Source organism: Megalobrama amblycephala, linkage group LG3 (assembly GCF_018812025.1).
Source record: "Megalobrama amblycephala isolate DHTTF-2021 linkage group LG3, ASM1881202v1, whole genome shotgun sequence".
In the NCBI taxonomy this organism is placed as follows: domain Eukaryota; kingdom Metazoa; phylum Chordata; class Actinopteri; order Cypriniformes; family Xenocyprididae; genus Megalobrama; species Megalobrama amblycephala.
Genome location: NC_063046.1, coordinates 62,020,731 through 62,039,286, shown reverse-complemented (window position 1 = coordinate 62,039,286; position 18,556 = coordinate 62,020,731). Strand labels below are relative to the sequence as shown.

The following is an 18,556-nucleotide window of genomic DNA, read 5'->3' as shown; positions in this document are numbered from 1 at the left end:
TGTAGCTGTTGCACTAAAACCATATAATAAGACACAAAATTGAGTAGGCTAACCATGTTTTAACACTGATTTTTGCAGTAAAACCATAATAAACCAATCTGAATGTGGTTTTACTGTACTGATCATACTGTGGGGGAAACAATTAGGCACGATTTTATAAAGAAAACATTTTGTTTCCTAAATGAAATGGGCTTTAATTGCCACTGTTCTGAAATGAAAGAAAGGTTCCCAGCATGCACTTTGTCAGCCACTATTTTTTCATCCTTTGTGAACAGTGCTCATCTTCTGTGATGCGTTATGTGTGTTTAGCAGCAGCGTAATAAAGCGTCTGTCGGACGAACTGAAGGCGGCCGCGGGTCTGAACACTGAACCACTGGAGAACCTTCGTGATCTGAGACGAGTGTTCGGCTTCACTGCAGTCCAGACGTGTAATTCACCAGCGTAATGAGAGACGGAGCTAAAGCACAAAGTATATTTCGGTTTAACAAAGTTAATTCAAAGGGAAAACAAGGTTATTTTCTGACATCATTGGCAGATATTTGCTCTTGTTTTAAGCACAAACTCACTTCATTTTGATACATTTTTTACTTAATATCGTCAGTCATTTTTCTTCAGTAAATGTATCTTGATTTAATAATGTTCAGATATTTGTATTGGAAAACGAGACAGAAACACTGAGGAAGAACATCTGTGTGAGTGGATGGATGATTTAATACCGCAGACATTGACAGAAATCATAACACATTTGATCATGTTTCGTCCTGTGTGTGTTTTGTGTCTCTGGCCTGAACTGAGAGGTCAAAGGTCGTCCAGCGTCTCAGCTGCCAGTGAGGTCAGAGGTGAGTGTTTACGCGACGGATACGATCAGAGGGCTGTGATCGGCTTTAATCATTAACACACTCAAACAAACACACCTAAACACACACTGCTGCCGTTTCACAATATGACATACATGTCTGCGTATCAGCACATTAAACCACTGCATTATATAGAATATAAAAGCTGCTTTTACTGAAACTGGAATCTCATTTTTTCATTTTATGGTGTGATGATGTATAACCATTCGTCGATGTCTTGCTCTGGAGGCGGTCATATGCAAATGTATTTGCCCACGTGATGTCACAGATCCAACACTATCCAAACGAGCCTTTTGTGGAGCTTTATTAAAGCGGTGGTTTATTATGATTTCACTTTGTTAACTTTAGTAAGTGTTTGATCATAAACAACATCTGCAAAGTTACGACACTCAAAGTTCAATGCAAAGAGAGATATTCTCTGTTTAAGGACTACAACAAACGGCTGGTAGGGACTACATCGAGCTTCTTCCCGGGTTAGTGTCATCACAAACCCCCAAATTTACATAAACCCCGCCCCCGAGAACACGCAACAAAGGGGGCGGGGCCATGTTGGGCTGCTTTAGAGAAGAGGAAGAGTTGTTGTAGTAGAGTGTTGTTGTCATGCCGTCATTTTACGCCGGACTGCTTCACAAACGAGGGTCAATTCAACACAAAAGATGAACATGACGGCACATGCTAGTGGATGAGTTGAATCAACTCCACAGCAACTACATCAATTTATCCACTAACCATTCAGAAACGTCTAAAAGTTGTAACTTCTTCCTGAGTCTCTCCATCAGTGTCGACTCCGGTTTGAACAATGTAAGGCTGAACACTTTCGTCATTTTGGCTGCGTGAGATTCTCCAGCTTTGTTGTTGTTGAGCTGTTAAAGCTCCGCCCTCTTCTGGAGCAGCAGCTCATTTGCATTTAAAGGGACACACACAAAAACGGTGTGTTTTTGCTCACACCCAAATAGGGGCAAATTTGACAAGCTATAATAAATGATCTGTGGGGGATTTTGAGCTGAAACTTCACAGACCCATTCTGGGAACTTATATTACATCTTGTGAAAAGGTTATATGTCCCCTTTAAATAAATGCTTTGTTTTAAACTATGAAACTTGCAGGAAATTTTAATGGTACAAAGATCTCTTATATGTCAGAGGATCAAGGAAAATTTGATTTCTCATGTCATGACCCCTTTAAAGTATATTATTTCCATAATAAGTACTCTCTTTAAAAGTATGCTAAAGTGTGTCATTGAAAACCCATATATCTGCATAAATGTGAATATTAGGGTGAAGCGAGGCTCTTATGGTGTTCAGACGCTCACGTCATGATCTGAGAGCAGTTCAGTGGGACAGACTGGAATTCCAGCTATGAGACACAACAAACACTGCATTCTTCCCACAGGAGCACATGTGTGTGTCTGTTAACACAGCAACTGCTGCCACACACACACACACACACACACACACTTTAGTCCAGCTAATCAATCATTGGCTCTCTTGATTAAAGCAACAGTGAGTCTCTCTCAGAAACACAGAGCTTCACTGTCCTCCATCTTCAGCTGCCGCTCCCTCATTCTCTCTCGGGAACAATCTCTGACAGCAGCGGCAAGCGCTCTGCTTCTTTAATTCACATCAGTGGAAAAGAAGTACATTTTATATCACTTTACTTATTACATTTTTTGACATGGTTTTTGTGTAGGACTCATTTGTGCTGCTGTGAGATGAAGCAGAAACTGATTTTTCCTTGAACGGTTCCTGTTCATCCGGTGTTTGCTGTCGAGCGGCTGCTGCTCTGTCTCTTCACTCTCAAAGCTGTTTGATGTCAGTTTTGAAGTGTCAAACAAAGCAGATCTATGATCTGAGATACGTGAATCTCTGATAAAGCGTCTGTGTCACTGATTCAGAGCTCAGATACTGAGATCCAGTTCAACGTGTTTGAACAAAGAAGCTTCCTTCTGAGCGAGAGTGTCAAACATCATAATCAGATATTCTTAATCAGATATAAGATATCAGAAGCCAAAATGAATCCAGAACAAATCTTAATAAGTTTGTGCTGGAGCGGATGTTCAACATGATGGATAATACGAGAGCGTGATAAGTGTAATTCTTCAGCTAATGCAAGGGTTAACAGGCTTCATGATGTCTCAGGGCAAGCATCTGATTTCCAAAGCAGTTTTAAAGTGGCATGTGATGCAAAGTGTAATGAGTATTTCATCATCATAATCATGTGCTTTTATATGCACACAAAATAACATTCCCACAGCTGCTTGATTCCCATGGAAATTTAGAGCAAAGCTTAAAAACACCAGAGCGTTTTGATTGCAAATGAGCGTCACGCTGCAGGACTATTGAAATAAACTGCAAATTAAACACAAAGATCAGAGCGGTGAACAAACTCACTCAAACACCAACAGTTTTCTCTCTGTTTGACTCTTTTAAACAGCTAGAGTTTACAGCTGAAGTAACTTTTACAAAAGAAGCTGTTTTCAAGTTGTCATGCAGTCTTTAAAATGTGGTGCTCATGGCGTGAGATGCTGAAAAAACACAGAGACGTCTGCAAAGACTCTTAAAAATAAAGGGCCCAAGGGTTGTGCTATAAAAGATCAATTTTTGTTCTTCAATGATCAGTTCTGAAAATAACCCTTTTTTTTTCTTAGTATGAAGAACATTTTAAAAATCTAATAAAACATTTTCCACTATAAAGAACATTTTGTGCAGTGGAAAGATTTCATTAAAGGTTCTTTATGATACTATCAATGCCAATACATGAACATGTATTGTTGAACATGTTCAATGAACATGATAATGATAATAATAATAAATATAGCTGCGAGCAGCAATTATCAGGGTTCAAGCCCTTTGAGTATATTTGGCCACAGCCATTTTCTAAATGATCCTGAAAAATATATTTAAATATATATATATATATATATATATATATATATATATATATATATATATATATATATATATATATATATATATATTATTTGGATAATTATTGATCTAGAAAGTTCAGAGAATTGTACTGCACTGATTTGGTTATGATTGGGCAGAAAAACTAATCCTAGTTCGCAAAAGTAGTTTTTTAAATAATTGGGAATATTTAATGAATGATTTGATTGACAGCAGTGGTTCTTGAGGCAAAGTTGTTCAGCATGACGTGATAAAATGGTATAAATATTGTATTTTACCGTATCAATCTCATCAAAGTGTATTTGCTTTGGCAGCAGAAAACAGCGTCTTCTCGACATGAACAACTCGAACCAAACTCTTCCAGTCTCAGACACAACCACAGTGATTGAGGGCGGGGCAAAGAGACGCTGTTCAGCCAATGAAAACCATAGGATGGCATTATGCAAATTAGTTACAAACCTACGTAGGTTCAGCAGGAAGTGAGACTGAATTACTGACGACTCGTTTCAGCTCAGAATAGATTCTTTCTTTTGGGAGACAAAAACTCATTTATCTGCACTTTGATCTTTGCAGAACTACATTCATTGTGTGGATGTGTGAAACACAACGTGATTACTGAGACGTTAGCACCATCTAGCTAATTTTCTTTCAAAATTCGTACAGACCTCTAGGACCATTAGTCAAACATACCTAACAAGTTCACTTCTAATCGGCCTCCATCCTGTCTAACAGGTGCTCAAAATTCATTGGCCAATGGTGGCCATGTTTTTTGAGATACACCAATGTCCTCATAGACATTCACGGGTCCTTGGACCAAGACACTGCATGCCAATTTTCAAGTCAATCGGACAAACAGTTGCCTAGTTATAGCTTTATCACATTCCATTCACGAGGGTTGCCATCTTAGTAAAAGTGGCTCCGCCCACTTCAGAAGTTTTGGCGGCCTTTAGAGACTGTGAATTTAAATTTCAACTTTTTTTTTTTTTTTTTTGCTTGTTGGATAATTATTGACAATCATACTCCAGAGAATCTTGGATGGTTTGGTTCCGATCGGGTCAAAAAGCTAGGACTTGTTCGCAAAAGTAGGTTTTTCAAAAAATCCAAAATACCCGAAAATTTCGCCAGAACGACGATATACGACAAACGGTTCAGGAGTGATTTCGTCAGTCTGATCGGGGCGAGCCTCAGTGATGTTTGAGTCCTACCAGGGTCCGTGTACGTTTTGATAGTTTGTTTTCCAATTTGAAATGAAATACGCAGAAACGAGAAAACGGTCGTTTCCCGTTTATTCGTTTGTTAAAAAAAAACGGGAAAACGAGATTTTGACTCGATTTTCGTTTTTTCGGGTCACGGATAGAAAATGGAAACACGACTTCAAAACTCGTTTTCCACATGTGGGCGGTCATTACACGCCCATTTCAGCCGATTGGTCAATCAATTCTGAGCCAGTGACGTCATCTTCAGTTCGTTCAACAAAATAATAGTCCTCTGCCACTATATCAGTAGATGTCATAAATCGGCTTCCTTCTGTGCAACCTAACGCGTATTTCACAGAAATATTTATTTCAGAAATGTTAATCAGCACACAGACTGTTGTAATGCTGTTTGTAGTTTAATATGCATGCTGAAACTGCACTAGTACCCAAACAGAGGAGCGGATGAAAAGCACAGATTAAAAAAAAAACTACAGTTTTTATTTTATTCAATTTTGAATAAATAGAATAAATCACAATAAATAAGTAGTGTAAGAAATTTGGAAAAACGAACAATTGCTCATCTCTCTTTATTTATTTATTTTATATAGCCTAACTTTGCCTGCTGAATTATAGGCTAATGTTAATAACCCTGGTTAAAAGATTGAGGGAATATGTAAAGATCAAACATTAAAGATCAAAATTACAGCTACATAGCTATTTTAGTTATGACAAAAATAATATATAAATGTTAAGCCAAAACGAATTAATTTAAAGCTGAACTGAAACAGAAACCGGCGTTATAACTATACCTCTCTAATTTGACACAAATCCAAATGTTTCAGTATTCACGATTTGGAGGCTAAACTATATTTATTATTTAAACGCTTTTATTGTAGCCTACACAGACTACTTAAAATGAGCAGTATAACTTTTTATATTTGGTTGAATGTATGTTATTTTGACAGTTAACAGGCTGTTATGTTACTAAAACTGATGTTGTGTGTGCGTGAGGCGCCGATGCGTTCACTTGAATTTTCTTATAAAAGCGGAAACAACTTAAAATACTCAGACATTTATGTTCAAATATATGTAACACCATTCGAATCTGTGAAGGGTTAAATAGGCCTATTATTTTTGTACACTCATAATAAAAACAAAAGATTGTTCGTAAAATAAAGACTTTTTTTTCTGCCGTCTCAGGGAAAAAATGCGACAATATGAGTGTCGGTTCATTTTTGAGAAGTTCACAGAAAGGAAACCTTTCATTTTGGTAATATGTTAATTAAGTGAAATAAATTTCGCGCATAGACATAGGCTATTTATTCCTTTTATATAATTGAATCATTTGTTCTAGGTTCACAGAAGCGCTGCAGGTGCGTGATGATGATGAATCCTCATGTTCTGTTGTTTATTCTTCTATTTGTTCATGTAGGCTAAAACTAAATCCCTGGGATTTTTTTTAATGATTCACAGACATTTATCAAATTTCGTTTAATTCTAATTTACTATAATCTTGTCGGTTAATGAAATGATGATGATCGCATCAGTTGAAAGTCAGGGGGAAAAAACTGAAATTATTGACAAGTCAACAATAATTTTCGTTTAGTTTAAGTTTTTCAAAACATCCACAGAACTGCATACAGTAAATTTTCCCGCTGTTTAAGCCACGAATATTTACAAAATAAAATAATTACAAAAATGATAAAAGATAATAAAATAATTACAAAGATAATAAAAGTTCTATGTTTAATATACGAGAGTTTTTGTTTTGCTGTTGTCCACTAAAGCAATTGACGCAGAATGGCCAATAGCCGTTAAATTGAAATTGAAAGTAAAATGTTCAGGGCCATTTATAGCTAATTCGTTCAAAAGCGAAGGAAAGACAGAAAAAGTTAGGATAGCAAGTAAACTGTGACATATAATAATGTTCAGTGTGTTCATAAAAGTGTTTAAGAGATAAAATCTGTATGACCATTTATAAGCTAAGGAAAACTAAAAAGCCCCCGATGGTGATACCGTTATTAGGTGTTGCCACCTAGTGGATAGCCTATTTTCTAATATGACTGCATAGTCTAAAGCGTCCGCTAAATGATTGAACTTAAATGTATAAAATGTAAACAAAACATTAAAATAAGAAAAAAAAAAAAATGAGTGCAGCCACTGATCTAGAGAATAGTCTATGTATAGCCTATTGATCGGTGGTAGTAGCCCAAAGGATGTCATGTGCTTGGTAACAGATGTTGAGGCATTTACAATTTACATTTTAAAAACACAATGACAGCTTAAAAACAGACTTAATTATGTAGTTTTTTAAAACTTTTTTTTTTTTTTTTGTATCTGTGCAAACAAAAGGTTGCACAGAAGAAAGCCGATTTATGACATCTACTGATATAGCAGCAGAGGACTATTATTTTGTTGAACGAACTGAAGATGACGTCACTGGCTCAGATTTGATTGACCAATCGGCTGAAAGGGGCGTGTAATGACCGCCCACATGTGGAAAACGAGTTTTGAAGTCGTGTTTCCGTTTTCTATCCGTGACCCGAAAAAACGAAAATCAAGTCAAAATCTCGTTTTCCCGTTTTTTTAAACAAACGAAAAAACGGGAAACGCCCGTTTTCTCGTTTCTGCTTATTTCATTTCAAATTGGAAAACAAACTATCAAAACGTACACGGACCTACCAGCCCTCAAAGATTCAAATTGCTAAGATTTACGGTTTGGTCTGTCCGATCACTTTTAGGGGAGAATGATGATCCTTGGAAATTTTAACAATTACAACAGAGTTTCAGTGTTACACACGTGAACCCTTAATAATGAAGCGCTGTTTGAATCTGACTATAAAACTTTTTGAATTATTCCTGTCTCTTTTAAATCAATCCCTATAGAATGACGAGAGAAATACGTTTTTCTTCAGTGAGGAAACAAAGATAAAAAAGCCCAAATTCTTCCGAACTCTGTAATCTGTAACAAAGCTTCAAACACCGCGAGCAAAACCCTTCCAGCAGAATGAAATGACGTGTATCTGCAGACAGACGGACGACTGAATCTGACGCTGTTTATTTTGTTGGCTATAAATATCCAGTCGTTCCTCGTGTGTCACAGCTGGAATGAACTGCAGGCCGGTCCAGTTTTAATCACACGTGTAATTACAGTGAACTGAAGAGCAGCAGCTACACAAACATCACTGTAACCTCTGATAACATGCTCACTTTCCACACGATACTGATGAACAAACTGTTATGAATTCAGTTATATTGTGACTTCTCAGGCATGACGGGAAACCTGACAGAGCGGTTCAGAGAACATTCCCTGATATTTGTTGAAGGCCTGAGGTCGGACAGGCTTTGTGTGAAACGAACGTGTCTCTGCGCGCTCAGACTCGATCCGTACCGTATGAATGCAGCTCTTTATGTGCCTGCAGAAGAATGACGAGCCCAGATCTCCAGTCGGGCCTTGACCTCCTGCTCTAGTAGCGAATGTAAGCAGAGGAACTGGTTTAGTGTCCTGTCTGCACATGACCAGCGTCGTCTGAAGAAACTCAACCAACCCGTTTCCAGCTGCATCCGATCCTCGAGCATTAAAACCCGTCTGACAGCAGCGGATCACCGGAGACGTCATGCAGTTCTTCAGGATGTTCGGCACGTTTCAACATGAACTATGTTGTAAGAGAGTCAGGGTGTGCAACTGACTGCTCATGAATTTCTCATTAATGAAGATGCCAGAGTTTCATACACTATATTGTGTAAATGAATTATCATCTGATGAAACACGTACAATGAGCACAACACGCGTCTTCATCTCCTGGCGTGGGCAAGCGTTCATTCAAACTATGAATCGGTTGCATTCATCGACTCTTTGTCCAGTGAACAGTGTGTGTGTGTGTGTGTGTGTGTGTGTGTGTGGTCATCACATTTATTCAGACAGATGAAATGCAGCAGCTGCTTCCAGTCACTTCACATCTGTCACGGAAACACAAGAAACATTTTCTCCATGATAAAGTTGATAAACATGTTCATTTCACTGTTCTCCATTAGTTTTATTCGGGATTACTTTAAAAAAAAAAAAAAAAAATTGGCATGTTTAAGTTATATTTTTGGATATCTCTGCTGTGAATCTTGATGCTTTTGACATGCATTCAAGGTCAAAAACACTTTAATTCTCTCATAATATCCACTGCAGCATCAGCTCTTTTCTCTCAGTGTCTGAAACGCTTCGTTCAAAGATTCGGTCTCTCTAAACCCCGCCTTTCTGAGAGCTGCTCTGCTCTGATTGGTCATATGGCTCAGTCTGCTGATTATCATATCTGAATCATATTGGGGCAAAGAGACGCTGTTCAGCCAATGAAGACCAGAGGCAGGCATTATGCAAATTAGTTACAAACAGGAAGTGAGACTGAATTACTGACGACTCGTTTCAGTTCAGAATCGATTCTTTCTTTTAGGGGACAAAAACCTCATTTATCATTTATCTCATTTATCTTAACTCTATCATTTCACAAACAGCTTTATTACACACTGCATAAAAGAAATATCTGAAAAAGGAAGAATTTAAGGGCACTTTAAAAGATGTGTCTGACATGCAGCGCATCAGTTTCAAAACAGCAGACCAATCAGAAGCTGGGGGCGGGGCCAACAGCACAAGCACGTTTAATGTCGGAATTACACTGAAAAAAAATTTATTTTCTCTCAGAAATTGCTAGTAAAATTAAAAAACAATTACAAATCAACACCAAGTAACACTGAATTAAACGTGAAATTTTGAAGTAGAAAAACTGAAGTACTTTCTTGTAAAACTTACTTGAACAATTTTTATTTACAACTTTGAAAAATCATTTTTTATTGTGCGTTATTATATTCTGACTTTTTGAATGTGTTGGAGTTACTTCATAATATTCCTGTTTAATAATTTATATAATTGACTATTGTCAATGTCTTAAAGTTATTCAACTCTCTGCAAGAAACTCATTATGTCATGCTAAACAAATAAGTTTATTCATTTTATTGTTTAAATTTATTGATTATTGATTTTATTTTGGAATTATAATAGTGTTGTAGGTGCAACTTTATATTTAAAAAAAAAAAACACTGGCAGGAAGTTAAATGAGTTAAAGGATCTTGTGGTTTTATTTCACATTAAAACATTTCATTAATTTTTTTTTTTTTTTTTTTTTTTTTTTTTTTTAAGATTACAAAAGAAATAAGTCAATACATTATGACATTTCCTGAAAAACAAAGTTGAAAATGAACAAAATAAATTAAAACCAATTAATCAATCAAGCACAAAAAAAGTAAATAGCAGCACAAACAACGACTGTCACAAACAAACGGAAATAACAGCTGTGACATTACAGTATCAAAACTGTTCAAATAAACCTACTAAATTCATCTGAAAATGTCAGATTCAAGTAAGATCAATCTCATTATTGTAGTGAAGAGTCAGCCGTTAAAGAGTGAAGCAGCTCACAAATCGCACTTTAACGCGAAACATCACGAACAACTGTAAACATGTTCATTCACACATTCGCGCAGCAGCGAGAGGCTCAAACGCGTCAGTTTACAGCGTTAGCATTAGCACGTGAGCTCGTGTGCTCCCTCATTCCCTTAAAGTTTTACAGGATGCTTTTAAACTGATTTCAGCTTCATGACATTTCAATGATCGATCTGAAAACAAAACCCGCCCAATCGCGTTCCGGGGGTTCACCGGTAAAAACAACCCGCGGCAACAGTGTAAAAGAAGCCTGATTCAGCGGGAAAACCACTGACTTGGACATAAAACTTTATGAAAGGTGATTTTTTTCCCTCATTCTGTCAGTATGCTGTAGTAATATTTTAATTAGACAGTTATATTTGAGCTTTTCTTAACGATAATATCTTTTAAATGAAGTATTGAGGTGATTTGAGGGGCATTAGGTGATCATAATTTGATCAATGTTAATTAATTGTAGTGTTAATTAATTCTAGTGCTCTACATGTTGCCATTTCAGAAGTAAAAGCAGGTAAAATCATCATGTTTCAAGTCTGAGATTGAGTGTGTGTCGGCAGTATTCAGTCGCTCCTGTCCGCTGTTATTAACCGTAAAACACGACAACATCAGTAAATCTTACAGTTCAATACTTCTTCACCCTTACTGAGCAACTGTTGTCATCAATAATGTGCATTACATCTTAAAGTCCACATGAAATTAGAAATGACTCCATTAGCGCACTAGTCTTATGATCAAATCATGGTGAATCCAAACGTTAATCCACAGGAAAAAAACGTGTTTGTGTTGGTAAAGTTGAGTCTAGCCAGGGTTGCCAGGTCTTCACAACAAAACCCGCCCATTTGCTACTCAAAACGAGCCCAATCACATTTCAGGGGGGGGGGGTCCCCCAGTAAAAATCGCGTTCCGGGGTTAAAATCCGTGTTTTGGGAATAGTTCCTCTGGTAAAATTTGCATTCCATGGGCTAAATATTAAATATTATGGGGTCGCTTCAACCCGCGGACATGAAAAACAAACCGTGGCAACGGTGTAAAAGTAGCCCAACTTTCCTTTTCAACCTTTCATCAGGCTCCTCCCCCTAGTGGGTGGAGTCATGTTTCACATTTTATAAATCAAATATTTTTCTAATCTTGATAAATCACGTGTCGTTGGAAAGGTCTGAGACTCGAGGTTCCATATTTGGCCACTGTTTAGTGATAGAAATGATAATGTGACAGAAATATATTAATTTGTGACAGATGAACACAACAAACGGTGGCTATTTTTGGTAAAGTGACTAAAACAAAATCTCACAGGAACCTCAATTTTTGTTAAATCAACTTCAAATTTGGGCATATCCTGGTTAGACATATTTGAGTTTCTAGCAATTTCAGAGTCCAAATCATGTTATTTTTTGTTTAGTTCAGTACATTTGTTTTTTTACACTTTCATTTTTTGAAGTGCTTCCACTTCTGCAATAATCTGCCCAAAATGAGAGCAACCTTAGATCTGTATTCCTACTAATTAAGTTCGGATAGTTCTGAAGGGAGGTTTTTGATTTTAGTCACTCCTGAACAATGTGGAGTCACACTCTTTCAAACCAAACTGTGTTAGAACAGAAGCGGATTCTGCATTCAAACCGGATTGAGAACTGAATGTGTGTGAACGCGGCCGTCTCCGATTCACGCCTGCGATACAGTTCTGGGAAAAAAAACATTTAAGACAAACGGTTCAAAAGTTTGCGATCTGGTTCAGGATCGGTGTGGTTTTAAAAGGTCCAACCTTTCATTGAGGCAGTGTTTCAACCATCGATGACTTACAGAACGAGAATCAGTCGCGACTGGTTAACAATAGGAATTTCCTAAATCACTTCGTAAGACTGCACACACGACACACGTCTTTGATCCAAGCACAACGTCGCGTTATCCAAAGCAGTAGTACTCGTCGGTCTCCACACGAGGTCGATGGGGAGGTTTCTTGAACGTCTCCTCCTCCACGACAGGTTTGTTGCTGAAACCGTCCGTCAGGTCGGACGGCGAGTCGTTCTCGGGATCGTCCTCCCCAAGCGTGTCCAGATAACTGCCCACCGAAATCCCGTCCAATCCGTCGCTGCAGCTGCCTTGCTGGGACGCGTCCTGGCTGTCCGATAGGCTGTACAAGCTGCCCGTCAAGCTGCCCTCCCGGCTGGCCACGCCCCCTCGCTCCTCCATCACCCAGCGAATGGACTCGATTCCCTCGTTGATTGACAGCAGCTGATGCATCAGCTTAACATCAATAGAGCGGAGATGAGCCTGCGTTCAAGAAACACGTCAGTACAGTGATCCAAAAACACAGCTTATGATTTCTACTATATTATTAATTTCTGTTACAGTGGAAGTGAATGAGGCAATGCAACACAAATTAAAATAAATGGCATTAAAAGCGTGTTTTAAACCTTCAAAACGCACTAATTTTCAGCACATTAGTGCAAGCAGAATCTCTTTATTTTCTGGTTTCAATGGAATGAAATGATGTAACTTTACACTCCTTTAATATTAAAAGCATTAAAGCCGGTAGTGAAAAGCTACAGCTGTGAACACGTTAACGGAAACACAATCCCTCTTCAGTCTAGTGAACACAGACGCCTCAGAGACTCATTCCTCAATAATAATCACGATATTGTCAAGACAAGTGCTGAAAACTACGAGAGTCAAGAGAGTCAAACTAACATTACACACTGTATCAACTGTCATGTGAAGACTGTCGATTCAGTTTGTTTGCATCAGTCGTGACACAATAAATACAGGCAAATCATTCCAGAAAAGCAAATAAAGCTGGTTTGTGCAGCACCAGATACAAATGCGCTCGTTTGCATGAGGTGTGCGTCAAACACGAACATGAGCGACCGAAGCCGTGGCTGGAAACACGAACCCTGCGTGACTGATCAATCATGAATGATTCACTGCTCGGGGGCAGACAGACCATAATACTGCCACTGTTCTCCACGGCAACAGCTGTCTGTATCCACACACACACACACACACACTGTATTAAACACAGATGAACTGTGCTGTAGAGGAACAGTTCAGTGATTCATGAAACCTGTAAAACTTTATTTCATCGTATCGTTCAGCTGCTCTGATCCAGATAATGACAGTGAATGAAGTGGAAACGCACAGAAGCGTGAGGTTCAGACTGACACGGGTCAATACTGACACACTTTAGTGTCGGATGTGAGCGTGAACGCTGAGAGTCTGTTGTTGACGTGCACGAGCGAGACGTACAGGTTCAAAAGTTCACTCCCTTGAAGGGCAACTGCAGTTCTGAGAGAGAGTGTGTGTGTGTGTGTGTGTGTGTGTGTGTGTGTGTGTGTGTGTGTGTGTGTGTGTGTGTGTGTGTGTGTGTTGACCTGAAAATGTCCCTCCAGTCCTTCATCACAGTGTCCGGCTCTTTAAATGCGTTCAGGCCTGCAGGGGTCACGACCTCACACACTAAATCATGAACACACATCAAACCTGCCGCCCGTCTGTGCCGTTATTGTTAACTAAAACTACAACTATTTCAAATAGTTTCTTTAATTTATAAAACAAAAAACTTGCATTTAAAATATTACCTAGCCAGTGTTACTTTACTATCATTGATATTCTAATATTTTGCATTAGTTTTCGTTTATATATCGTCTGCTACATTTTAATTTTAGTAAAAGTTTAGTAATTTTGTGTTTTTGTCATTTTTAAGTTTTTTTTAATGTTCATGTAGTCTATTATTTTTTATTTTAAGTTATAGTTTTAGTTATATCAGTACATTGAGTTAAACTAAATGAAAATGAGAAATGCTGAATGCAAAATTGGAATTTACAATAATATAATAAAAATAACAAAAGCACATAAAATACTAAAAGCAAAATAAGCTTATTCAAAATATTTATAAAACATTATAGTATTTATTAAAAGGCACAGTATGTAAGTTTTCACCACTAGAGGTCGTTTATTCGGGACAATAACAAAGGCGTAGCTTGATAACACGTGAATAAGAGCCTGTCCGCATGAAGACGAGTTTAGCTGTATACATAAAAATTTTGTATCGTATCCGGTGTTTTGGGAGCATGAAACCATTATTTTTTGAAAACGGGTCCCAGAGTGGATAAATCTGAAAACGACACCCTTGCATTTTCGCGTGTACAGCCAATGCGTATATTTTGTGAAATGATGAGTGTGGAATCATGGGAGTCGTCATCTTCACCTCCACAGCCGATGGAAAGCAATCTGATGGGACTGAAATCATGAGCTAATGTATTAAAGTTTTATTAACCTTACAGTGGTATGAAGCAGGGCAGGGCCGAGAGCCACGGGAGCAGAACGACACACTTCGAGTCCCATAAAGCAGCTAAAATTATTATTAATCACACTGGTTAAAATGACATTTCTCAAAACATATGGGATAACAAATACAAAAATATATAAACACTGTGCTAGAGGTTTTTGGATATTTTAATGCAAAAATCTTACATATTGTGCCTTTAATAACACTAAAATCACATCAGACTCTGACATGAGATGATCTGATAAATTATGTGATGTTTTGAATAGAACAAACACTTAAAAGTATGTACTGAAGCAATCACTAGCTCTAGTGCTGATAGTGATCTCTCAGAAAACAAGTGTGCAAAACCTGAACCCTTCGGGGAACAACATGTTCCTTCATTGCCAGTCAACGTTCATAGTAGTATCTTGAGGGTACACATTACCTGGGCTGGGGAGTAACGAAATGCACGTAACGACGTTACGCATTTAAAATACAAAATTTGAGTAACTGTATTTAGTTACAGTTACATTTTAAATAGAAGGTAATCAAATTACAGTTACCTTCAAAAAGTATTTTAGACTACCAAAGTGATTTCTTTGAATTTGAATGTCATTTATTTAATTTAATTTAATATTAACGCAAGCTGTTTGAGGATTTTTAAACAATGAGGCAACTGTTGATGATTCTCTGAATCGGTCTCTTTAAAAAAGAAAAAAAAAAAAAACACGCAGTTCAGTTAGCAACCTGCAGAGCGCAGACATGCAAAACGGGAAAACAGCGCGTAATGCATTTCTCTCGTGGAATTTCAAAGACAGTCTTACTTATAAACATTAAAAAGGATGTAACGTCACAGTGCAATGCAAGCTACCTGCAACAAAACTTCAAAGGATTCAACATCTAATCTGAAAAAGCATCTTGAGGTAAGTAGGTCTTTGAAAAATAACACGAAATCCACATAGAATTAACATCTGATTAATCATGCGTTAAATAATATTTTAAAAAGCCAATGGCTTTTTGTACTTTACAGACAACCTTTAAATCTTAATAATTCATTCCAAATGTTCAGGAAGCCTATATGACGAGTTTATGCGAGTTCATGATCCGATTCGTAAACAAATTGTTCTTTTGAGATGATCTTTTTAATGAATCATTTGTTTTAGTTTACAAAAATATTGTGAATGAATTATTCACAAATTTGATAGATCTGGGGGGTGTTTCCCGAAAGCATCGTTAGATAACTATAGTCGTAAATTCCATTTAACTTAATTGCAACCGTATCTGATTTGTGAAACACATCGTGACTATCAAGTTTGACTCAGTGATTCAGTTGTGGAGGCTGTCTCTCCTTAAAGGAACACTCCACTTTTTTTGAAAATAGGCTCATTTTCCAACTCCCCTAGAGTTGATCAGTTGAGTTTTACCGTTTTCGAATCCATTCAGCCGATCTCCGGGTCTGGCGGGACCACTTTTAGCATAGCTTAGCATAGTTCATTGAATCTGATTAGACTGTTAGCATCTCACTCAAAAATGACCAAAGAGTTTCAATATTTTTCCTATTTAAAACTTGATTCTTCTGTAGTTACTTTGTGTACTAAGACTGACGGAAAATGAAAAGTTGTGATTTTCTAGGCCGATATGGCGAGGAACTATACTCTCATTCCGGCGGAGAAATGGATATTAGGGATAGTTCACACAAAATGACATTTGTCATATTTTTTTCCTAACCTGTATTACTTTCTTGTAAATCACAAAAAGAGAATAATGGTGGTGGAGGAATGCAAAAAACTGTTGAGAAACCATAGGTGAGTCAGCAATGAATATATAGGCCTTCTCTCAAGATGATTCTGTAGATCATTTGAACATTTTCTTTATAAATGCTCTAAATGTTACAAACAAACTTTGTTTATTAAACATAATTTAAACCACTGTGTTGATTTGACTCTAACAACCTATGAGTAGAAGGGCATTTCAAAAATACCATGGTGTCCAAAAATGTACCATGGTATTTTTGAAAGCACCTGTGAACGCATTTTTTTTTTAAGTGCTTTGGAAAACTGATATTAAAAATAAAATGAGGCGGAAAACCAAATCCTATGATGCGTAGAGGTCATTTTTATTTACAAGTTGTACACTTAAAGGGATAGTTCACCCAAAAATGAAAATTCTGTCATTTACTCACCCTCAAGTTGTTCCAAATCTGTATACATTTCTTTCTTCTGCTGAACATAAAGGATGATATTTTGAAGAATGGGGGAAACTGAACAGTTCTGGGGCACCATTGACTGCCAAAGCAGCCTAGTTACAAACTTTCCTCAAAATATGTTCAGCAGAAGAAAGAAATGTATACAGGTTTGGAACAACTTGAGGGTGAGTAAATGACAGAATTTTCATTTTTGGATGAACTATCCCTTTAAAACAGGACATCAAGTATATGGTCCTTTGTATTTAAAAGTATTCCAAAGTATTTAAATTAAGTTACTAAACTTGAGTAATGTAACGAAATACGTTACAAATTACTTTTTAAAGCATGTATTTTGTAATCTGTAGTGAAATACATTTTAAAAGTAACCTTCCCAACCCTGCACATTCCCACTCTAAGATACTAAAGTGCACTTTTTAGGGGTTGATCAGGTATAAAGTTGTACTTTTAAGGACGCCGCTCTTTTGCTACTTCAGAAAATGTACAAACGCCATTTAATCTGTTTCGTGGAGAACTGACTGATGTTGAGTGTGTTCGTGCAGGAGTGAATCAGACAGGCGAGCAGCAGGCGGGCGGATCAGACCATCTGTTCGAGCTGTTAATCACACTGAACTGACCCGCTAACCCTTCACAAACCAGTCCTCATTCCCTGCGTGACCCTCATCCACACATCAGATCACCGGCGGAGACACTGAAAAGCGTCCGAGACGTGCGGGACGAGGCGTGAGAAACAGCGCAGCCCACGTGACCGAGATCGGATCTTCAGTCGAGTGTGAATGAGCCAAACTATTATTATTACACATTAAACCAAAACCTAAAATTAAATAAATACAACCGAATTTGCGAATACAAATAAATACAACTCAAAATGTTCAGTCAACTTCTGGAGAAGTTCCGATAAACGCGTTCATATGAGTATAAATATACATCTAAGTTGTGAGGCGAATCATTCAGAAAAAGTAGAAATATATGATTCTGATTCTCTGAACATTTCATTAAACATACAGATGTACATTCTACTTACAAACCGTTATAATGCATTATAAATGGCTGCTGATGACGATATGTAGTTTAAACAGAACAGAACAGCGACTCTAAAGATCCGACTCTTTCCGTAGCGACTCACCATCTGCTGCCGGAGGAATCGGATCTTGTTGTTGAGAGTGTTCAGATCGTCCGCGCGCGCGTGTGATTCTGAGCATCTGATCGCAGCTTCTCCCGTGAACGAGCGAATCAGACTCTCCGGAACTTTACGGCCCAGTTTGTTCTCCACGTCTCTGAAGTCCGGCAGCTCCTCCATCTTCATCATCAATAATTCAGAGCCACAGGTGATCGATCCTACCGGGGCATGACGTCAAACACGCGGAAACAGCTCTCCGGGTGTCAGAAACACGATTATTCCGGTAATGAGCTCCGGTGTGCAGAAGGAGTTTCCGTGTGCAGACGCTCCCCAGTCTGATCTGATCTGAGTCGAGTGTCTGAGTGACGGACGGTGCGCGCGCACATACAACAGGTGACACCCGCCCTCGTGCGCGTCATCAACCGGCGCATGCGCAACACGCTCTTCACTCATTATTTAGACACGTTTCTCAACATACAATAACATATAAAATGGGTGCAAACTACTTTCTTGCTCTTTCATGTGAGTAAA

The 18,556-nt window shown here is 37.9% G+C and overlaps 1 protein-coding gene across 1 annotated transcript; it reads right to left on the bottom strand.

The window, feature by feature from the left end:
• Positions 1-10,055: 10,055 nt before the first annotated feature.
• LOC125265891 (leucine rich adaptor protein 1-like) lies at positions 10,056-18,401 on the bottom strand. Its single transcript, XM_048186456.1, has 2 exons — positions 18,032-18,401; positions 10,056-12,712 (listed from the first exon to the last, which is right to left on the bottom strand). Exons 1-2 carry the CDS (start codon positions 18,212-18,214, stop codon positions 12,344-12,346), a joined length of 552 nt encoding a protein of 183 aa, XP_048042413.1. The 5' UTR covers positions 18,215-18,401; the 3' UTR covers positions 10,056-12,343.
• Positions 18,402-18,556: the final 155 nt, after the last annotated feature.

Excerpts from the sequence above, each read along its gene's own strand:
- LOC125265891 (XM_048186456.1), bottom strand. The coding sequence starts at position 18,214 with ATGATGAAGATGGAGGAGCTGCCGGACTTCAGAGACGTGGAGAACAAA. Across the intron at positions 12,713-18,031 it reads GATTCCTCCGGCAGCAGATG|GCTCATCTCCGCTCTATTGA; the intron begins GTGAGTCGCTAC and ends TCTTGAACGCAG.